At 44.0% G+C, this 21559-nt stretch overlaps 1 protein-coding gene across 1 annotated transcript; it reads right to left on the bottom strand.

Annotated features, from left to right (window-relative positions):
- Positions 1-4296: 4296 nt before the first annotated feature.
- On the bottom strand, positions 4297-15857 carry LOC115136232 (zinc finger CCHC domain-containing protein 10-like). Its single transcript, XM_029671813.2, has 4 exons — positions 15779-15857; positions 12867-13028; positions 8273-8317; positions 4297-6499 (listed from the first exon to the last, which is right to left on the bottom strand). Exons 1-4 carry the CDS (start codon positions 15817-15819, stop codon positions 6262-6264), a joined length of 486 nt encoding a protein of 161 aa, XP_029527673.1. The 5' UTR covers positions 15820-15857; the 3' UTR covers positions 4297-6261.
- Between the last annotated feature and the right edge of the window lie 5702 nt (positions 15858-21559).

Genomic DNA, 21559 nt, shown 5'->3' on the forward strand with positions numbered 1-21559 from the left:
TTCCTAAACTTGATCACGTGATCATGGCGTATTCTCAGGATTCGGATCATGAATATTATTTTTAGAAAGTCATATTGTTATTGTGTTTTTAATAGATACATCAATGAATGAATTAATCAGACAATAAAATTGCTAAAAGGAAGTTATTCTGAATGCGTTCAACGAATTTAATCATTTTTCCCAGGCGTCTTCTTCTTCTTCAAATGTCTGTTGTCGGGTCGCAACCAACTGAACGGTGTTGCATACACCGCTTCCTACTGTACTGGAGTATGATTGGTTAGTTGCCCTACCAACTAAACCTACACTCATTAAACAAAAACTCACCACTATTCCACTACTTGGCCCTATTTGACGGGACAAAATCGTTCAAAACACCCTGTAACCCATCTACAGTAAAATTTCATACAAGTACTGCTCTGCAGCTGCCACCACATATATTTTCTGTGATTGACGTTCCATTTCTGTGGTACAGCTGATAACCATGGCTATAAAAGCTCAGAAACCAACCTTACTGAAGCACACATTATTCCTATCACTCTCTTTAGGCCTCATGCCCTGTATCCATCTTCCTCTCATTTTCACTGCATCAGCATATGACACCTGTACTACTCTGATCCTGGCAAACTCAACCTGCGTTTCTCCCACCAGACAATTCTGACCATGGGTATCCCTACAGTTAACACATTCTACATTTTCATTTGAGTCATTTAGCAGATGCTCTTATCAGAGCGACCTACGGGAGCTAAGTGACTTGCTTAAGGATACAGACAGATTTTTCACCTAGTCGTCTCGGGGATTCGACAAAGTGACCTCTCAGCTACTCGCCCAAACACTCTTAACCGCTAGGTTACCTGCCGCACACACAACTGTTTCCACCGATACTACACATTATGTCCTTTCACTCCCTCCTCTCTACATTTTCCTCTTCTGTCTCTGCTGCTAAAGCCACTTTCTACCACTCTAAATTCCAAGCATCTGCCTCTAACCCTAGGAAGCTCTTTGCCACCTTCTCCTCCCTCCTGAATCCTCCTCCCCCCCCCCTCCTCCCTCTCTGCAGATGACTTCGTCAACCATTTTGAAAAGAAGGTCGACGACATCCGATCCTCGTTTGCTAAGTCAAACGACACCGCTGGTTCTGCTCACACTGCCCTACCCTGTGCTCTGACCTCTTTCTCCCCTCTCTCTCCAGATGAAATCTCGCGTCTTGTGACGGCCGGCCGCCCAACAACCTGCCCGCTTGACCCTATCCCCTCTCTTCTCCAGACCATTTCCGGAGACCTTCTCCCTTACCTCACCTCGCTCATCAACTCATCCTTGACCGCTGGCTACGTCCCTTCCGTCTTCAAGAGAGCGAGAGTTGCACCCCTTCTGAAAAAACCTACACTCGATCCCTCCGATGTCAACAACTACAGACCAGTATCCCTTCTTTCTTTTCGCTCCAAAACTCTTGAACGTGCCGTCCTTGGCCAGCTCTCCCGCTATCTCTCTCAGAATGACCTTCTTGATCCAAATCAGTCAGGTTTCAAGACTAGTCATTCAACTGAGACTGCTCTTCTCTGTATCACGGAGGCGCTCCGCACTGCTAAAGCTAACTCTCTCTCCTCTGCTCTCATCCTTCTAGACCTATCGGTTGCCTTCGATACTGTGAACCATCAGATCCTCCTCTCCACCCTCTCCGAGTTGGGCATCTCCGGCGCGGCCCACGCTTGGATTGCGTCCTACCTGACAGGTCGCTCCTACCAGGTGGCGTGGCGAGAATCTGTCTCCTCACCACGCGCTCTCACCACTGTCGTCCCCCAGGGCTCTGTTCTAGGCCCTCTCCTATTCTCGCTATACACCAAGTCACTTGGCTCTGTCATAACCTCACATGGTCTCTCCTATCATTGCTATGCAGACGACACACAATTAATCTTCTCCTTTCCCCCTTCTGATGACCAGGTGGCGAATCGCATCTCTGCATGTCTGGCAGACATATCAGTGTGGATGACGGATCACCACCTCAAGCTGAACCTCGGCAAGACGGAGCTGCTCTTCCTCCCGGGAAGGACTGCCCGTTCCATGATCTCGCCATCACGGTTGACAACTCCATTGTGTCCTCCTCCCAGAGCGCTAAGAACCTTGGCGTGATCCTGGACAACACCCTGTCGTTCTCAACTAACATCAAGGCGGTGGCCCGTTCCTGTAGGTTCATGCTCTACAACATCCGCAGAGTACGACCCTGCCTCACACAGGAAGCGGCGCAGGTCCTAATCCAGGCACTTGTCATCTCCCGTCTGGATTACTGCAACTCGCTGTTGGCTGGGCTCCCTGCCTGTGCCATTAAACCCCTACAACTCATCCAGAACGCCGCAGCCCGTCTGGTGTTCAACCTTCCCAAGTTCTCTCACGTCACCCCGCTCCTCCGCTCTCTCCACTGGCTTCCAGTTGAAGCTCGCATCCGCTACAAGACCATGGTGCTTGCCTACGGAGCTGTGAGGGGAACGGCACCTCAGTACCTCCAGGCTCTGATCAGGCCCTACACCCAAACAAGGGCACTGCGTTCATCCACCTCTGGCCTGCTCGCCTCCCTACCACTGAGGAAGTACAGTTCCCGCGCAGCCCAGTCAAAACTGTTCGCTGCTCTGGCCCCCCAATGGTGGAACAAACTCCCTCACGACGCCAGGACAGCGGAGTCAATCACCACCTTCCGGAGACACCTGAAACCCCACCTCTTTCAGGAATACCTAGGATAGGATAAAGTAATCCTTCTCACCCCCCTTAAAAGATTTAGATGCACTATTGTAAAGTGGCTGTTCCACTGGATGTCTTAAGGTGAACGCACCAATTTGTAAGTCGCTCTGGATAAGAGCGTCTGCTAAATGACTTAAATGTACATGTAAATGTATGTGGTGTCACCCAACCTGACACCACAAATGATTCAGCAAGAATCCATTCTCCCCATAAATCTCACTGGGCCAGAATCATCTTTATCATCATCAGGACGAGGCTCGACCTTGGGCATCTTCAGCGCACCTGCCACCACAGGTAATTCGTAGTACATTATTTTTATTACCGTACATTACACCAATCTTCTTCCCAACAGTGCTTCCCTCTTGCAGTATTGACATATTCAACAGCGCTTAAGAAATATAGTACCTTCAACGGTGTTATCTTGTGATCGAGCCATTAATGATTTGTGATTGGGTTATTATAGGGTTTTTATTGGGTCCTATGTTCCTTTCCTTCTTACTCGCTGTCTATTTCCACATCTTCACACTTTTTCAGCTCATCCGCTGTAGTAGTAAACTGTTCAAATTGTTATTTTCTTACACTTTCCTCCTTGTTCTGTCGCCTCAAAAACCCTGCAAACATTCTAGTCGTAGGTCCCACACCTCCACCATGCTTCAATAAGAGAAAATCATGTGACCTCAAACAGGTCATAGGCTTCATTATGTTTTGCAACTTGTGTTGTGTTTTCTGACCTTTAGGCCCATTGGAGTGCCATCCCACCGATCAGGACTCAAACTCAGATCACAGATTAAAAGTATATTTACCCAGAGGTGGCCTGATCAGGACTAAGTCCAGCACATTACTGCAGTTCCCCAACTCCTCAAATACCCCCAACAGCACATATTTGTGTTGTAGCCCCAGACAAGCACACCTCGTTCAACTTGTCAACTAATCATCAAGCCCTAAATGAGTTGAATCAGTTGTGCTGTTGGGAGTACTCGAGGACCGGAGTTGGGAAACACTGCCTTATGGAATTGTAGCCATTTTATTTAAGATTGCTACATGATATTGCAGCAAATTTGGGGGTAACAAACTGGGACTTTAACTTGGGCCCAGGGACTATCATCCCAACATCTTAGCCGTTACACCAAGAGATCCATTCACTACCCTCTACACTACCTGGCCCTTCCTTTGGGAAAACACAACCCCAGACTTCTCTATCATTAGCCCCACGCCCAGGCACACATTCGATTGCCCTACAGTGCTGCGATCCTCTACAGAAAAAAAATATTGCAGTCAGAGTGCAGTATAACTGCAGTATGCTGCAAATACTGCATCCCAAAATATTTTTTTACTAGTGGTTTGCAGTGTAACTGTAGTTACAGTGCAGTACAACTGCAATTACTATACCCAAAAATACCAGTTGACTGCAGTTACTGCACTTTTACTGCAGCTGCAAAACTGCAATCTTTTTGTTTTGTAAGGGTAACACCAGTGCATACTATACTTTCCAAGGTACTCTAGTGCTATAAATGGTTGACTTTGTTCCATCTGAGAAAAAAATAACATGAAAAATAACAAAGTGAAGACACTTGCAACTGCCAATTTATTCAAACATGATTAAAGGATGTGGCACTAGGTAACAAACAAATCAAAAGCACAACTAACAGGGGGGCAGGGGGATTCATTGGCATGATCACCGTTTGGCTGTGCCAAACAGAGTCCATGCTAAATTCCTAAAATGGCAGTTTATCAACAGTCAATAACATGTTTCTGTTTATAATCATCTGGGGGTAAAACATGTTTTAATAATAAAAATAATCAATAACACGGTTCACACTACAACCAGATCCAAGTTGTACTGGGCTGGTTGTTTCGGGAATTGTACTGGGAGAAAAACAACATGAAAAGAAAATGTCTGAGCCAGTACAGTACAGTTCTGGTTAGCATGATAGTGTGAAAAGGGTCAATGCATCTAATGCTGCAGGCCCTCCAAATTATGCATTACATATCTTTCAGTAGCTACATAACTGCACATTTGAAGTGTCACTCAAAAGCAATAGAAGGAAGTAGAGCAGGTTATGTAAAATGCACATTTTTAAATCTAGACCAATTATCAAACTGATTTGAAACTAAGTTGAGATATGACCACACTTCTTCACTGACTGTACAGGGGAGAAATTCAGGAGAGAGAACACATTCTGGTAAATACAAAATTCCTCACTGTTTGTCAGGGTTGGGGAGTAACGGATTACATGTAGTCAGTTAAATGCAATCTTAATTTAAAAACAATTTAACAAATCAGTTACGTTACCAGCAAACATATTGTAACTAGATTACAAATCCTTTTGAAACTAGATTACTTCTTGGATTACTTTTAAATTCTGAAAGGACGTCGACACCTTTCTAGTCTCACTAAGCAGGTTTCCAGTAAAGTACAAAAAAAGTCACGACAGGCTCATGTAAACAGCAAATTTGTCAATAAACTTCCAAACGGTCAACAAACCTAAATACGCTAGACAAGGGGGGGGGGTCTTTTTGGGTCTGCAAAATTCATTGTGTGAGAAATGGCGCTTTTATGTGCAACTATTGATTAATTAAGCATTATATCTAAGTAAACTTGGAGTCACGCAATGATATTTTGTGTGGTCCTCCCATTACGACTCAGGAAAACATGCAGTTTACTAGGCTACAGATTACTTTTTTTAAATGTGTGATGAACTTCACAGGGTGGTGAAAGTACAAGGTGATGAGCTTGTTGCTCCTTTCAATAAATATCGAGGGTGTTATTCTGGTGACATGATGACCGATGTTTGATTGGCGTTTGACAAATTAAAATAACCTTGCTCTTTTGTCCATAATAGTCTCATCATATAGGCTACACCTGAACTCTATCTGCGAGCTCTTGTCTAGAGCGCACATTCGCTATATAACTCAATATTGTTTCTGACAAAACTATCAGACGAGTTGAAAATTCAACGGAAATCAATCTAACTTTTATTTTCTATTCTGTACATGAAAATTTAACTGCAAGAGTAATTTATGTGCATTACGTCATCACACACAGGCTTTTATCCACAAAAAGTCTATTTGATGGAAACATTTCTGCTGAGAGAATGCAGAAATGTTATTTATGCAGCTTTTTTAATATTGGCATTAAAATCTGTTGCCAATTGGATGGAAACCTAACTAATGACATTCAATTTAGCATTGAAAAAAAAGTTTAAGTTTGTTCCACCTGAGCGAGTCTGGTCCCTGACTTGTGAACACTACCATGACACACAAAATGCATTTGATGGATCCCCTTTTTAAATGCCTCTTAAGAAAGTAATCCAAAAGTAACCAAAACTAATCAGATCACATTACGGATTACAATTGGACAGGTAATTAACTAGTAACTAACAGATTACATTCAGAAAATAACCTACCCAAACCTGCTGCTTGTTCATTACAATTTACACCGTATGCTTCGTAAGACAACTCCTGAACAGCTAGAGGGTCAGAGTGGAGCTCAGGTTAATGTCATGGTGGAACACAATACATAAATCTTTTTCATTTCTTCTTTTTCTTCTTGGGAGGACCTTGATCTGAATCACTTCCTTCTGATGAATCAGAGGCCGAGCTGCTTGAACTGCTCGAGGAAGAGGAGCTAGAGCTGTCAGAACTGTCACTACTGCTGTCACTGTCGTCCGACGAAGAGCTTGAGGAGTCACTACTGTCAGACGATGAGTCACTGGAAGAGCTGTCAGAGTCACTGCTGCTGCTACTACCACCACTTGCATCCTTTGACCTGAAAGCAAGTGGCACAATTTACAAAACCATTATTACATAAGCAGAATAGTGAATACATTACAGAAGGCATATTGCAGGCATAGCCTAAATCTCTACTGCATATTTAAGAAAAGTGTGTCGAGTGGACTATGCTCTACCCATTTCAGATCTAAACTCAGCAAAAAAAGAAACGTCCTCTCACTGTCAATTGCGTTTATTTTAAGCAAATTTAACATTTGTAAATATTTGTATGAACATAAGATTCAACAACAGACATAAGCTGAACAAGTTCCACAGATATGTGACTAACAGAAATGGAATAATGTGTCCCTGAACAAGAGGGGGGGGGGGTCAAAATGAACAGTCAGAATCTGGTGTGGCCACTAGCTGCATTAAGTAATGCAGTTTTTTTTCACCTTTATTTAACTAGGCAAGTCAGTTAAGAACAAATTCTTATTTTCAAGGAACAGTGGGTTAACTGCCTTGTTCAGAGGCAGAACGACAGATTTTTTTTTTACCTTGTCAGCTCGGGGATTTGATCCTGCAACCTTTCGGTTACAAGTCCATCGCTCTAACCACAAGGCTACCTGACGCCCCGCTGTGCATCTCCTCCTCATGGACTGCACCAGATATGTCAGTTCTTGCTGTGAGATGTTACCCCACTCTTCCACCAAGGCAAGTTACCGGACATTTCTGGGGCGGGGCGGGGGAATGGACCTAGCCCTCACCCTCCGATCCAACAGGTCCCAGACGTGCTCAATGGGATCGAGATCCGGGCTCGTCACTGGCCATGGCAGAACACGGACATTCCTGTCTTGCAGGAAATCACGCACAGAACGAGCAGTATGACTGGTGGCATTGTCATGCTGGAGGGTCGTGTCAAGATGAGCCTGCAGGAAAGGTACCACATGAGGGAGGAGGATGTCTTCCCTGTAACGTACAGCGTTGAGATTGCCTGCAATGACAACAAGATCAGTCTGACGATGCTGTGACACACCACCCCAGACCATGACAGACCCTCCACCACCAAATTGATCCCACTCCAGAGTACAGGTCTTGGTGTAACGCTCATTCCTTTGACAATAAAAGCAAATCCGACCATCACCCCTGGTGAGACAAAACCATGACTCGTCAGTGAAGAGCACTTTTTGCCAGTCCTGTCTGGTCCAGTGACAGTGGGTTTGTGCCCATAGGCGACGTTGTTGCCGGTGATGTCTGGTGAGGACCTGCTTTACAACAGACCGACAAGCCCTCTCTCAGCCTATTGAGGACAGTCTGAGCACTGATGGAGGGATTGTGCGTCCCTGGTGTAACTCGGGCAGTTGTTGTTGCCATCCTGTACCTGTCCCACAGGTGTGATGTTCAGATGTTCCAATCCTGTGTCAGTAGAAAGGCCTCTTAAAAGTCCTAATTTTCATAACTGTCATAAGGTGAAAGCACCAATTTGTAAGTCGCTCTGGATAAGAGCGTCTGCTAAATGACTTAAATGTAAATGTAAATAACTGTGGCCTTAATTGCCTACCGTCTGTAAGCTGTTAGTGTCTTAACGACCGTTCCACAGGTGCATGTTCATTAATTGTTTATGGTTCATTGAACAAGCGTGGGAAACAGTGTTTAACCCCTTTACAATGAAGAGCTGTAAAGTTACTTGTATTTTTACGAATTCTCTTTGAAAGACAGGGTCCTGAAAAAGGGACGTTTTCTTTTTTTGCTGAGTTTATCTACAACAGTCATAATGTTGAAACAATTTTATGGGGTTTAGAGCTAAAAAAAGTGACGCTGTGACAATTACCTTTTCTTCTTAGTTTTTTTCTCATTGGAGCTTTCCTTACCTGGTCTGAATAGTGGATAGAGATTGAGTTAGTTACAACATGCCATGGCTGAAAAAATTCCAAAGATTATTCTAAACCAACCAGGGGAAAATAAAAGTGAAAAGAAACTTGGCAACACTTATGAATAATTGTACAGAGGAAATGAACTCCCAATGACGAGTTATACTGCATCTCCTCTAGATAGCAGTACTAGACAGTTGAGGCTGGGTTACAGTAATAGCCTTGTAAATACTGTCACAGACTAATTACCGCTGTAACCATACAGCAAACCATCTGTAAGCTCAGGCTATTGCAGTAGACTGTAGCCACAAAATACAGATTTGAAGTCATCAAAATCATGACTATGCAGCCTATTCAAAAGTCACATAAAATGGTAGACACCAGGGTCACGTTCATTAGGGTAAATGTATTGCAATAGAAAATGAAAATGTTTCTTATTGGAAATGCTCAAGTAGTAGGCCTACCTCTCCGTTTTCAAAAAATGTCTCCCTAATAGACACGACCAAGGTGACGTTCCACAGTGTTTTTTATTTATTTTTTTATTTCACCTTTATTTAACCAGGTAGGCTAGTTGAGAACACCTTTATTTAACCAGGTAGGCTAGTTGAGAACACCTTTATTTAACCAGGTAGGCTAGTTGAGAACACCTTTATTTAACCAGGTAGGCTAGTTGAGAACACCTTTATTTAACCAGGTAGGCTAGTTGAGAACAAGTTCTCATTTGCAACTGCGACCTGGCCAAGATAAAGCATAGCAGTGTGAGCAGACCACAGAGTTACACATGGAGTAAACAATTAACAAGTCAATAACACAATAGGAAGAAAAAAAAGGGGAGTCTATATACATTGTGTGCAAAAGGCATGAGGAGGTAGGCGAATAATTACAATTTTGCAGATTAACGCTGGAGTGATAAATGATCAGATGGTCATGTACAGGTAGAGATATTGGTGTGCAAAAGAGCAGAAAAGTAAATAAATAAAAACAGTATGGGGATGAGGTAGGTAAAAATGGGTGGGCTATTTACCGATAGGCTATGTACAGCTGCAGCGATCGGTTAGCTGCTCAGATAGCAGATGTTTGAAGTTGGTGAGGGAGATAAGTTTCCAACTTCAGCGATTTTTGCAATTCGTTCCAGTCACAGGCAGCAGAGAACTGGAACAAAAGGCGGCCAAATGAGGTGTTGGCTTTAGGGATGATCAGTGAGATACACCTGCTGGAGCGCGTGCTACGGATGGGTGTTGCCATCGTGACCAGTGAACTGAGATAAGGCGGAGCTTTACCTAGCATGGACTTGTAGATGACCTGGAGCCAGTGGGTCTGGCGACGAATATGTAGCGAGGGCCAGCCGACTAGAGCATACAAGTCGCAGTGGTAGGTGGTATAAGGCGCTTTAGTGACAAAACGGATGGCACTGTGATAAACTGCATCCAGTTTGCTGAGTAGAGTGTTGGAAGCAATTTTATAGATGACATTGCCGAAGTCGAGGATCGGTAGGATAATCAGTTTTACTAGGGTAAGTTTGGAGGCGTGAGTGAAGGAGGCTTTGTTGCGGAATAGAAAGCCGACTCTTGATTTGATTTTCGATTGGAGATGTTTGATATGAGTCTGGAAGGAGAGTTTACAGTCTAGCCAGACACCTAGGTACTTATAGATGTCCACATATTCAAGGTCGGAACCATCCAGGGTGGTGATGCTGGTCAGGCGTGCGGGTGCAGGCAGCGAACGGTTGAAAAGCATGCATTTGGTTTTACTAGCGTTTAAGAGCAGTTGGAGGCCACGGAAGGAGTGTTGTATGGCATTGAAGCTCGTTTGGAGGTTAGATAGCACAGTGAACAAAAGACAGGCCGGAAGTATATAGAATGGTGTCGTCTGCGAAGAGGTGGATCAGGGAATCGCCCGCAGCAAGAGCAACATCATTGATATATACAGAAAAAAAGAGTCAGCCCGAGGATTGAACCCTGTGGCACCCCCATAGAGACTTCGAGGACCGGACAGCATGCCCTCCGATTTGACACACTGAACTCTGTCTGCAAAGTAATTGGTGAACCAGGCAAGGCAGTCATCCGACAAACCGAGGCTGCTGAGTCTGCCGATAAGAATATGGTGATTGACCGAGTCGAAAGCCTTGGCAAGGTCGATGAAGACGGCTGCACAGTACTGTCTTTTATCGATGGCGGTTATGATATCGTTTAGTACCTTGAGCGTGGCTGAGGTGCACCCGTGACCGGCTCGGAAACCAGATTGCACAGCGGAGAAGGTACGGTGGGATTCGAGATGGTCAGTGACCTGTTTGTTGACTTGGCTTTCGAAGACCTTAGATAGGCAGGGCAGGATGGATATAGGTCTGTAACAGTTTGGGTCCAGGGTGTCTCCCCCTTTGAAGAGGGGAATGACTGCGGCAGCTTTCCAGTCCTTGGGGATCTCAGACGATATGAAAGAGAGGTTGAACAGGCTGGTAATAGGGGTTGCGACAATGGCGGCGGATAGTTTCAGAAATAGAGGGTCCAGATTGTCAAGCCCAGCTGATTTGTACGGGTCCAGGCTTTGCAGCTCTTTCAGAACATCTGCTATCTGGATTTTGGTAAAGGAGAACCTGGAGAGGCTTGGGCGAGTAGCTGCGGGGCTGTTGGCCGAGGTTGGAGTAGCCAGGCGGAAGGCATGGCCAGCCGTTGAGAAATGCTTGTTGAAGTTTTCGATAATCATGGATTTATCGGTGGTGACCGTGTTATCTAGCCTCAGTGCAGTGGGCAGCTGGGAGGAGGTGCTCTTGTTCTCCATGGACTTCACAGTGTCCCAGAACTTTTTGGAGTTGGAGCTACAGGATGCAAACTTCTGCCTGAAGAAGCTGGCCTTAGCTTTCCTGACTGACTGCGTGTATTGGTTCCTGACTTCCCTGAACAGTTGCATATCGCGGGGACTGTTCGATGCTATTGCAGTCCGCCACAGGATGTTTTTGTGCTGGTCGAGGGCAGTCAGGTCTGGAGTGAACCAAGGGCTATATCTGTTCTTAGTTCTGCATTTTTTGAACGGAGCATGCTTATCTAAAATGGTGAGGAAGTTACTTTTAAAGAATGACCAGGCATCCTCAACTGACGGGATGAGATCAATGTCCTTCCAGGATACCCGGGCCAGGTCGATTAGAAAGGCCTGCTCACAGAAGTGTTTTAGGGAGTGTTTGACAGTGATGAGGGGTGGTCGTTTGACTGCGGCTCCGTAGCGGATACAGGCAATGAGGCAGTGATCGCTGAGATCCTGGTTGAAGACAGCGGAGGTGTATTTGGAGGGCCAGTTGGTCAGGATGACGTCTATGAGGGTGCCCTTGTTTACAGATTTAGGGTTGTACCTGGTGGGTTCCTTGATGATTTGTGTGAGATTGAGGGCATCTAGCTTAGATTGTAGGACTGCCGGGGTGTTAAGCATATCCCAGTTTAGGTCACCCAACAGAACAAACTCTGAAGCTAGATGGGGGGCGATCAATTCACAAATGGTGTCCAGGGCACAGCTGGGTGCTGAGGGGGGACGGTAGCAGGCGGCAACAGTGAGAGACTTATTTCTGGAGAGAGTAATTTTCAAGATTAGTAGTTCGAACTGTTTGGGTATGGACCTGGAAAGTATGACATTACTTTGCAGGCTATCTCTGCAGTAGACTGCAACTCCTCCCCCTTTGGCAGTTCTATCTTGACGGAAGATGTTATAGTTGGGTATGGAAATCTCAGAATTTTTGGTGGCCTTCCTGAGCCAGGATTCAGACACGGCAAGGACATCAGGGTTAGTAGAGCGTGCTAAAGCAGTGAGTAAAACAAACTTAGGGAGGAGGCTTCTGATGTTGACATGCATGAAACCAAGGCTTTTTCGATCACAGAAGTCAACATATGAGGGTGCCTGGGGACATGCAGGGCCTGGGTTTAACTCCACATCACCCGCAGAACAGAGGAGGAGTAGTATGAGGGTGCGGCTAAAGGCTATCAAAACTGGTCGCCTAGAGCGTTGGGGACGGAGAATGAAAGGAGCAGATTTCTGGGCATGGTAGAATATATTCAGGGCATAATGCGCAGACAGGGGTATGATGGGGTGCGGGTACAGCGGAGGTAAGCCCAGGCACTGGGTGATGATGAGAGAGGTTATATCTCTGGACATGCTGGTTGTAATGGGTGAGGTCACCGCATTTGTGGGAGGTGGGACAAAGGAGGTATCAGGGGTATGAAGAGTGGAACTAGGGGCTCCATTGTAAACTAAAACAATGATAACTAACCTGAACAACAGTATACAAGGCTTATTGACATTTGAGAGAGACATACAGTAATCACAGGTGTTGAATTGGGAGAGCTAGCTAAAACAGTAGCTAAAACAGTAGGTGATACAACAACAGCTAATCAGCTAGCACAACAACAGCAGGTAAAATGGCGTAGGCTAGGCAGGGGGGGTCGGATTAACTACACACAGAGCCTGAGTGCGGCATGTTAACATCTTCCGAACTCAAAAGTGATCTATCAAGCTGACTTAATAGTAAGACAGCAGTCACCCAGTACAAATACATACTTGTGGCTGACTTACCCTGTGGCATTGACCTGTTTATTTTTATTTTCTTTCAGTTTATTTTTCATTTCTGTTGTCCTTGATGGCCTGTGAAGGTATTTTCGTTTGCCAGTACACTCATATGTCCAGTGTCCAAACTCCAAACACTTCTGACACCGAACATGTTGTTTATTTGCCTCCCTGTTTGAAAAAAAAGAGACATGAGTAAGAGTTATTTATAACTGTAGGTAGACTTTAACATAGGGAGGGGGTGAGGTGTACACTATGTTAATGGAACCTGGCCCCTCACTACAATGGTAGCAAAAGTTGGATAATCCCTGCTGTTTCTTGGGCCAAATCAGAATAAGTGGAGTCAGGACACTTCTCCAGAATAATTGAGTAGCTTCCCTGACTGTATCTGACTACCTTTGTTAAGAGATCTTGAGACCAATGTAGCACAGGTAGTTGCTGGCTCAAGCACTATGCCTGTTCCCCAGTCACTAGTGTTGTACTTGAGTTTTTAGGAAAAGGCTATACGGGCACTCCTGACTTGCAAACCAGGGTTAGCCTCAGGATTTGAGCGTGAAATACTTACACTCTTGTCTCTAACATGTATGCTCAGCATTTTTATGAACAGCGCCATTACAAGTCAATGTTGAACTAACTAGATGTCAACTTATTTTTCACAGGGAAGCGTTATTGACCCGACCTTCAGTATGCTGGTCTGTATATATTTTTCCTCACACGCAACAAACAATATGGCCGAGCCTAACCGAACTACAGACCAAATGTTGTCCCAAGCAATCAGTGTAAATATTTTATTCAACATACTGGTTTGTAGAGACTTGCATCTTTTTAAGGCAGACTTCTTTCAAACTGAATATCCATGGGGTAACCATGGTAACGGGCTGATGTTTAGTCAAGGTCAAGTTCTGTTTTAGATTGGTTAGTTGTTTTGCAAGTCAACAGTGTCCTTGTAGTCTCTTCCGAGTAGTTTGTTAGCTGGCTGTAATAAACAAATGAACACCTGAGCTCAATTTCAAGTCACATAGCAGTCTGAATACTTATGTAAATAAGGTTTGTTTTTTAAAACATTTGCAGAAATTTCTAAACCTGTTTTGGCTTTGTCATTAATGGGTATTGTGTTGCAGAGAAATGTTATTTGTAATGCATTTTCAAATAAGGCTGTAATGTAACACGTGGAAAATTTCAAAGGGTCTGAATACTTTCTGAATGCACTGTATATGGTTTGGTGCACCGTATATGGTTTCGTACTTAAGTAAAGTTAGTTTTACATTGAATATTCAGTTCTCTCGCCAATAGCTATTGAACAAAGCACGCCATGACAATTGTATATCCTAAATCACCAGACATCTTTGTGTGAATTGTTTTATTTATTCAGATTTCAAATGGATTGTTCTCCATCAGAGACAATAGTCGGGTGAACAATACTTTCCTGTGGATATTTGTCTCGACTTTTAGTTACCTAGCAAGCAAGTTAGCTAGATAGTTAACGTTAGTATGCGGATGCCTTAACTATGTTCGGTTTGCTCCTAGCAGAACTTGGCTAGGTAAAGTGAACATCTGACTCGCATACTCCTTAAGGACATTCGCTTGAAAAATGAGAAAAAAGCTTCAATATTACTGTGCCACTCTTGAGACGCCGTAGCCAGTATACGCTTCCTCGAAATAGATTTTAAAAGTTATATATTTCTTTAGTTCTGGTTTTGCCGAGCAGTTCTTTGTCACACAATTTTACATCTAAGATGTTTGGTGCAGGATTTCTCAAGCATAAAAAGTTATAAAAATCCCTAATATTGACCAATTACTGACAAAGGGGCGTAGGTTTTGGCTACCAAACTTCAGCTTGCCTAAAGAAAGTGCACAAACCAGTAGGGTCCATCTGCTGACCAAGTATTACATTCCGCGCCCACTACGCATAACTTACTACATGTCGTGCTCACCGCTGTGTACCAGTGTTATATTTTTTAAATTTAACTCGGCAAGTCAGTTAAGAACAAATTCTTATTTACAATGAGGTCTACTGGGGAACAGTGCCTTGTTCAGGGGCAGAGTGACAGATTTTTACCTTGTCAGCTTGTGGATTCGATCCAGCAACCTTTCGGTTACCGGCCCAACGCTCTACCAACCTTACTGCGAGGGAAGTTGCTAACAGAACCGCAGGAAGGCGAGTTGGTGCTCGATAATAATAACTAATAGGAGTTGGCAGGGTGAAAAATGCGGCCTGTTTTTTCATGATTACTTCAAAACTACAGCAAGCAGCTGGGCCATATGGTATATGAAACTGGGCTCCACAGCAGATGCAATTAACTAGTTTTTAATCAGAAAAAGCATTGTTAAAAATGTAATAGTTCCTGCCTAACATTATTGTGCATTAGCGCCACCTACTGTACTGGAGCACCCATACCTGTCCTAGCTTAAACATTCACCCAGATATAATGGGGATTCCAAACGCCCCAAATTGCAGGCCGCAATTGCACCCTTCCACGAACAGCCAGAAAAAAAATTTCCTTAGACCAAAACGTCACAATTTAGTCATAAATACACGAACCTTTCGGATGGGAAGCATAAGGACGCTTTTACCCAGCTAACGTTAGCGCTAGCTAACTTATGTGTCGGCTATCCAACGTGCAGACAGTATATCTATGCTTGTTAGCCAAATAAACATATACTATTTATTAAATGTAACCATTTAATAAGTTAATTTTGTACATCATTGTTGCCCACATCTCTAACAACGTTGTAGGTAACGTTACTGTAGCTAGTTAACGTTGGCTAACTAGCGTTCAGTAATAATATTGTTGTTAACTAATTAGCCAAATATTCGCACCTCAGCATTACTTATTGCTCCAAGTAAACACGGTGATCACTAAATACGCTGAATCGAGTAAGTACACCAAATTTCTTAAGCATTTTAGTACCAAACTTACGCTTGCCGACGGGCAATAATTCTGTGCATGGGTGTCGCCATGTTGCAATTTGGTTGAAATGTAGCTACTTCCGGGATGGCGAAACAAAAAGATTCCGATTGGGCGACATGAGGACCCCGCCAACCAATCAAAAGCCTATGGTTGATGCCAACGATGTGTATAAACCCTGGTTGATGCCCAGGGGAGCTGTATTGAAGCCACCACGCAACCATCTTGGTACTCCTCATTTGTAAAAAATATTTTGGAATCTATAGTTTGGAAGCTATAGAAATGTATTCAATAATGTCTACATTCGTTTTTGACACATTGATTTATTCTATTACAGACACCTTAATCCATACTTTTACATTAAATTATGTGAGCAGCACACACATATATATATAAATATTAGAGAGTACCCTTTGTTACTGTCCCCACCACAACAGAAAAAAATACTTAAATATATGTACTTTTGTCCTTGAAACACTTAAGTGAATTACTGTAGAATTCCATTCATTCCTATGGAGAACTGCTCCTACTAGGGAGTGCCAATATGGCCGACCGGTGGCTTCAAAGCCACTCAATGGCCAATAGACAGCATTAGCAATTCAGGGTTTATTATAATTATTTTACCAGGTAAGATTTTACCAGGTAAGTTGACTATGAACACATTCTCATTTTACAGCAACAACCTGAGCAATAGTTACAGGTGAGAGGAGAGGGGATGAATGAGCAAATTGGAAGCTGGGGATGATTATGTGGCCTTGTTAACACCCAAACTCTTACAATAAGTGCCATGGGATCTTTAGTGACCACAGAGTCAGGACACCCAGTTAACATCCCACCCAAAATATAGTACCCTACACAGGGATTTGTCCTTGATCACTGCCCTGGAATATTGCTATTTTTAAACCGGAGGAAAGAGTGCCTCCTACTGGCCTTCCATCACCACTTCCAGCAGCATTTGGTCTCCAATCCAGGACCATCGCTGCTTAGCTTCAGAGGTAAGCCAGCTGCGGGATACAGAAGAGTATGCAGCTTGTTGCTCTTCTATGTTGAATAGTTATCCCAACAAGACATCTCATCTGCTGACGTGTTATTAAAAGTGGATAAATATTCAACTTCAAAAGGTCTATTTGATTAAAAAATTGACTTGACTATAAGAATATGTCAAATAGTTATCAAGTACGACCCAGCAAACAAATCAAATCGTATTTGTCACATGCTTACTTTCAAGCCCTTAACCAACCAGTTTAATGAAAAATAGGAATATACTTCCAACATTTTTTTTCCAAATGTAAACAAATAAAATAACAATAACGAGCTTATATATCAATGTGCAGGGGAACAGGTTAGTCGACCTGTTCAACCTAGACTTGGCGCTCCGGTAATGCTTGCTGTGTGGCAACAGAGAGAACTATCTATGACCAGGGTGGCTGAAGTCTTTGGCAATTTTTAGGGCCTTCCTCTGACACAGCCTGGTAAAGATCCTGGATGGCAGGAGGCTTGGCCCCAGTGATGTACTGGGCCGTACGCACTACCCTCTGTAGCGCCTTGCGGTCAGATACCGCGAAGTTGCCATACCAGGTGGTGATGCAACCAGTCAGGATGCTCTACATGCTGCAGCTGTAGAACATTTGGAGGATCTGAGGACCCATGCCAAATCTTTTCAGTCTCCTGAAGGGGAATAGGCATTGTCGTGCCCTCTTCACGACTGTCTTGTTGTGTTTGGACCATGATAGTTCATTGGTGACACCAAGGAACTTGAAGCTCTCAACCTGCTCCCCTAAAGCCCCGTCGATGAGAATGGGGGCATGCTCGGCCCTCCTTTTCCTGTAGTCCACGATCATCTCTTTTGTCTTGATCACGTTGAGGGAGAGGTTGTTATCCTGGCACCACACTGCCAGGTCTCTGACCTCCTCCCTATAGGCTGTCTCACCTGCTCCCGATAGGCAGTCTCATCATTGTCTGCAAACTTAATGATGGTGTTGGAGTCGTGCTTGGCCATGCAGTCATGGGTGAACAGGGAGTACAGTAGGGGACTGAGCACTTACCCCTGAGGGGCCCCCGTGTTGAGGATCAACATGGCAGATGTGTTGTTACCTACCCTTAACACCTGGGGGCGGCCCGTTAGGAAGTCCAGGAATCATTTGCAGAGGGAGGTGTTAGGTCCCAGGGTCCTTAGCTTATTGATGAGTTTTGAGGGTGCTATGGTGTTGAACGCTGAGCTATGGTCAATTAATAGCATTCTCACGTAGGTGTTACTTTTGTCCAGGTAGGAAACGGCAGTGTGGAGTGCAATAGAGATTGCGTTATCTGTGGATCTGTTGAGGCGGTAGGCAAATTGGAGTGGCTCTAGGGTTTCTGGGATAATGGTGTTGTGAGCCATGATCAGCCTTTCAAAGTACTTCATGGCCTTTCAAAGTACTTCAGTCATTCAGGCAGGTCACCTTGGTAACCTTGGTGTTCTTGGGCACAGGAACCCTGGTGGTCTGCTTGAAACATGTTGGTATTAAATATTCGGTCAGGGAGAGGTTGAAAATGTCAGTGAAGAAACTTCACTGACATTTGGTCAACGCATGCTCGGAGTACACATCCTGGTAATCCGTCTGACCCTGCGGCCTTGTGAATGTTGACTTGTTTAAAGGTCTTCCTCACATTGGCTATGGACTGTGATCACACAGTCGTCTGGAACAGCATGCTTCATGCATGCTTCAGTGTTGCTTGCCTCGAAGCGTGCTTAGAAGTTATTTAGCTCATCTGGTAGGCTGGTGTCACTGGGAAGCTCGCATCTGTGCTTCCTTTTGTAGTCCGTAATAGTTTGCATGCCCTGCCACATCCAACGAGCGTCGGAGCCGGTGTAGTAGGAGTCAATCTTAGTCTGTATAGATGCTTTGCATGTTTGATGGTTCGTCGGAAGGCATAGCACGATTTCTTATAAGCATCCGGGTTAGCGTCCTGCTCCTTGAAAGCAGATGTTGCCTGTAATCTATGGATTCTGGTTGGGGTATGTACGTACGGTTACTGTGGGGACAACGTCAACAATGCACTTATTGATTAATCCAGTGATTGATGTGGTGTACTTCTCAATGCCATCGGAAGAATACTGGAACATTTTCCAGTCTTTACTAGCAAAACAGTCCTGTAGCTTAGCATCAGCGTCATCTGACCAATTCCGTATTGAGCGAGTCACTGCAACTTCCTGCTTTAATTTTTGCTTGTAAGCAGGAATCAGGAGGTCAGATTTGCCAAATGGAGGGCAGTAGCGCGTGGGAGAGGGAGTCTAACAGAAAGCGGGTGCAGGTGGGAGCGGGATGATGAAATCTGTCCTGCTCAGACCTCTACTGTGGACCATGACAGTGAAGCCTGCAATGCTAGTCAGTGTGAAAAATTAGGGAAACTGACAGATCAATAAAGTTACATTGCCATACTGACTAATGCAACCCACAATGCAATGAAAAAACATCAGAATATCAATCTTCAATCATTTGGCCGATGGTTTCATCATTTGATTCAAGTCTAGTTTGATTGAGGCAAAAATACTAGCTAATGTAAGCCAACTTTTGGCCAGCTCTCTCTCTAACGGTACATCAACTGGTGAAAGTTTATATACTTCTGAAACGGGACTAAACAAAGGCTACAAAACATTTCCATACAAACAACTGCTGATAGATAGCAATATGAGGTGACTATTATCACTATCTGACAGATAACTAGAGCTAACCTGGCTGTGGTAGCTACTCACAAGCATAGCTTATTCATCCACCTCAGTCGAGGGGATGAAACATTAGTATTGTAACTGACATGTAACATTAGCTATCTCAGCACTGCGAATAAACACTAGTTTAATTTTTTTTCTGTTAAGTTAAACAGCAGTTACCTTGCCAGCTACATCAGTCAACTAAAGAGTAGCCAGTTTCTGTTCTGCTGCCTGTTACAACTCGGTGAAAGAGCGCAACACGGACACACTGAACCATGCTCAACTCTCCCATGCTGGTCAAGCCAGCATTCCAGAAGCTTTGCCTTCACACAGCCTGTCAGCCCGCTCTGTGGTGTCTGCTTAGTCCTAAATCCAGTAGGGTAAACACTCCAAACAGTCTACCCAACCACTCTGAGGTTTTCACATGGTCCTAAAGCACACCGGTACCACGTTTTGTATCATATTCCAATGCTTAAACTGGGGGGGAGCAGAAATGCAGTTTCAGAATGCGGGGGGGACATGTCCCTGGGCAACAATTACATCTTGTCTTAAATAACAGTCCAAACAACATGTAGGCCTGTTAGAACACAACATTTATTATGAAATGTACAGGCAAATCCTTACGGAATCCTAGTCCCTTAGCCTGTATCTAGGGTACTAACGTTAGCAATGCTAGCTAGCTAAGTAGCAAAACCTGTGGCATCTAAAATAGTGTTTTCAACGATAACAGACAAACACACCTTCAGTGACTGTACAATCAACAACACTGGAGGCCTATTGGAACGAATAAAACGTTTACAGTGTTCGAGAGGATCAAAACCATAATGCATCATGGGTAAATTGTGAATGGCTGACTGATCTAGAATAATAATGAATAGTTATTTATGATGCATGTTTCTCAGTCGCCTGCAATGTTGAACAAGACCATAGGCTATTTCGAAAGCGCAAACCTGAGTGCAATTTCGGTTGGTAATGGTGGGAGTGGTTTTGCCAAATGGAATCATGGGAGTTTGAGCCTTGAACAACAGAAAAATATTGGAGTAAACTGACTATAAATATCAAGCTGTAGGTTTTTGAGCGTTGATTTAAAATATTTACAGATGTTATTAGACGCAGACAACCAGAGCAACACATAGCAGGGAATTCCAATATGAGCGGAAAACTAAAGACAGGTTATATACTGTAGGTAGCTGAAAATGACTATCCATAATTGATCTTTGATATTGGGGATCCGTGGGATGGCCCAACTCTGACGTTACCCCATTGAAGTTGACATTTAAAATGTTTAAGGTAAGAGTTAAGGTTAGAGTTAGGTAAGGGTTAAGGTAAGCGACTCACAGGCAGTTGGTGGCACCTTAATCGGGGAGGACGGGCTCGTGGTAAAGGTTGGAATGGTATCAAATACATCAAACCAATGGTTTCCATGTGTTTGATGCCATTCCATTCACTCGGTTCCCGGCTATTATTATGAGCCGCCCTCCCCTCATCAGCCTCCTGCAGGGGGTTAGGGTTTGGGACATCCCAAGGATTCTAGATAGCACTAACAGTCCATCATAATTTGTAGAAGGCCAGAATCCCGGGGGTTTCCTCTTCACTGTTGGTGTTTTGCGGGTATTATTTAATTCAGCCGCCAGTTAAGGACTTGTGAGGCGTCTGTTTCTCAAACTTGACACTCAAATGTTTTTATTTTTTATTTATTTTTTTACCTTTATTTAACCAGGCAAGTCAGTTAAGAACAAATTCTTATTTTCAATGACGGCCTAGGAACAGTGGGTTAACTGCCTGTTCAGGGGCAGAACGACAGATTTGTACCCTGTCAGCTCAGGGGTTTGAACTTGCAACCTTCCGGTTACTAGTCCAACGCTCTAACCACTAGGCTACTCTGCCACCCCAAACCATGAATTTTTAAAAACTTTTCTCCAACTAATGATATGTAGTACTCACATATGGCAGTATATTAACTGCTGCTAAGTCAAAGTTAGCATGTAAAATGCGTATATATTATACTTGTCCTCTTGCTCAGTTGTGCACTGGGGCCTCCCGCTCCTCTTTCTATTCTGGTTGAGCCAGTTTGCACTGTTCTGTGAAGGGAGTAGTACACA

Source organism: Oncorhynchus nerka, linkage group LG10 (genome assembly GCF_034236695.1).
Source record: "Oncorhynchus nerka isolate Pitt River linkage group LG10, Oner_Uvic_2.0, whole genome shotgun sequence".
NCBI classification, from domain to species: Eukaryota; Metazoa; Chordata; class Actinopteri; order Salmoniformes; family Salmonidae; genus Oncorhynchus; species Oncorhynchus nerka.

Coding starts and splice junctions, on each gene's coding strand:
- LOC115136232 (XM_029671813.2), bottom strand. CDS start 15,819: ATGGCGACACCCATGCACAGAATTATTGCCCGTCGGCAAGC. Junction 13,029..15,778: donor ATTATTGCCCGTCGGCAAGC/GTAAGTTTGGTA, acceptor TTTTTCAAACAG/GGAGGCAAATAAACAACATG. Junction 6,500..8,272: donor AAAAAAACTAAGAAGAAAAG/GTAATTGTCACA, acceptor ACTTGCTTTCAG/GTCAAAGGATGCAAGTGGTG.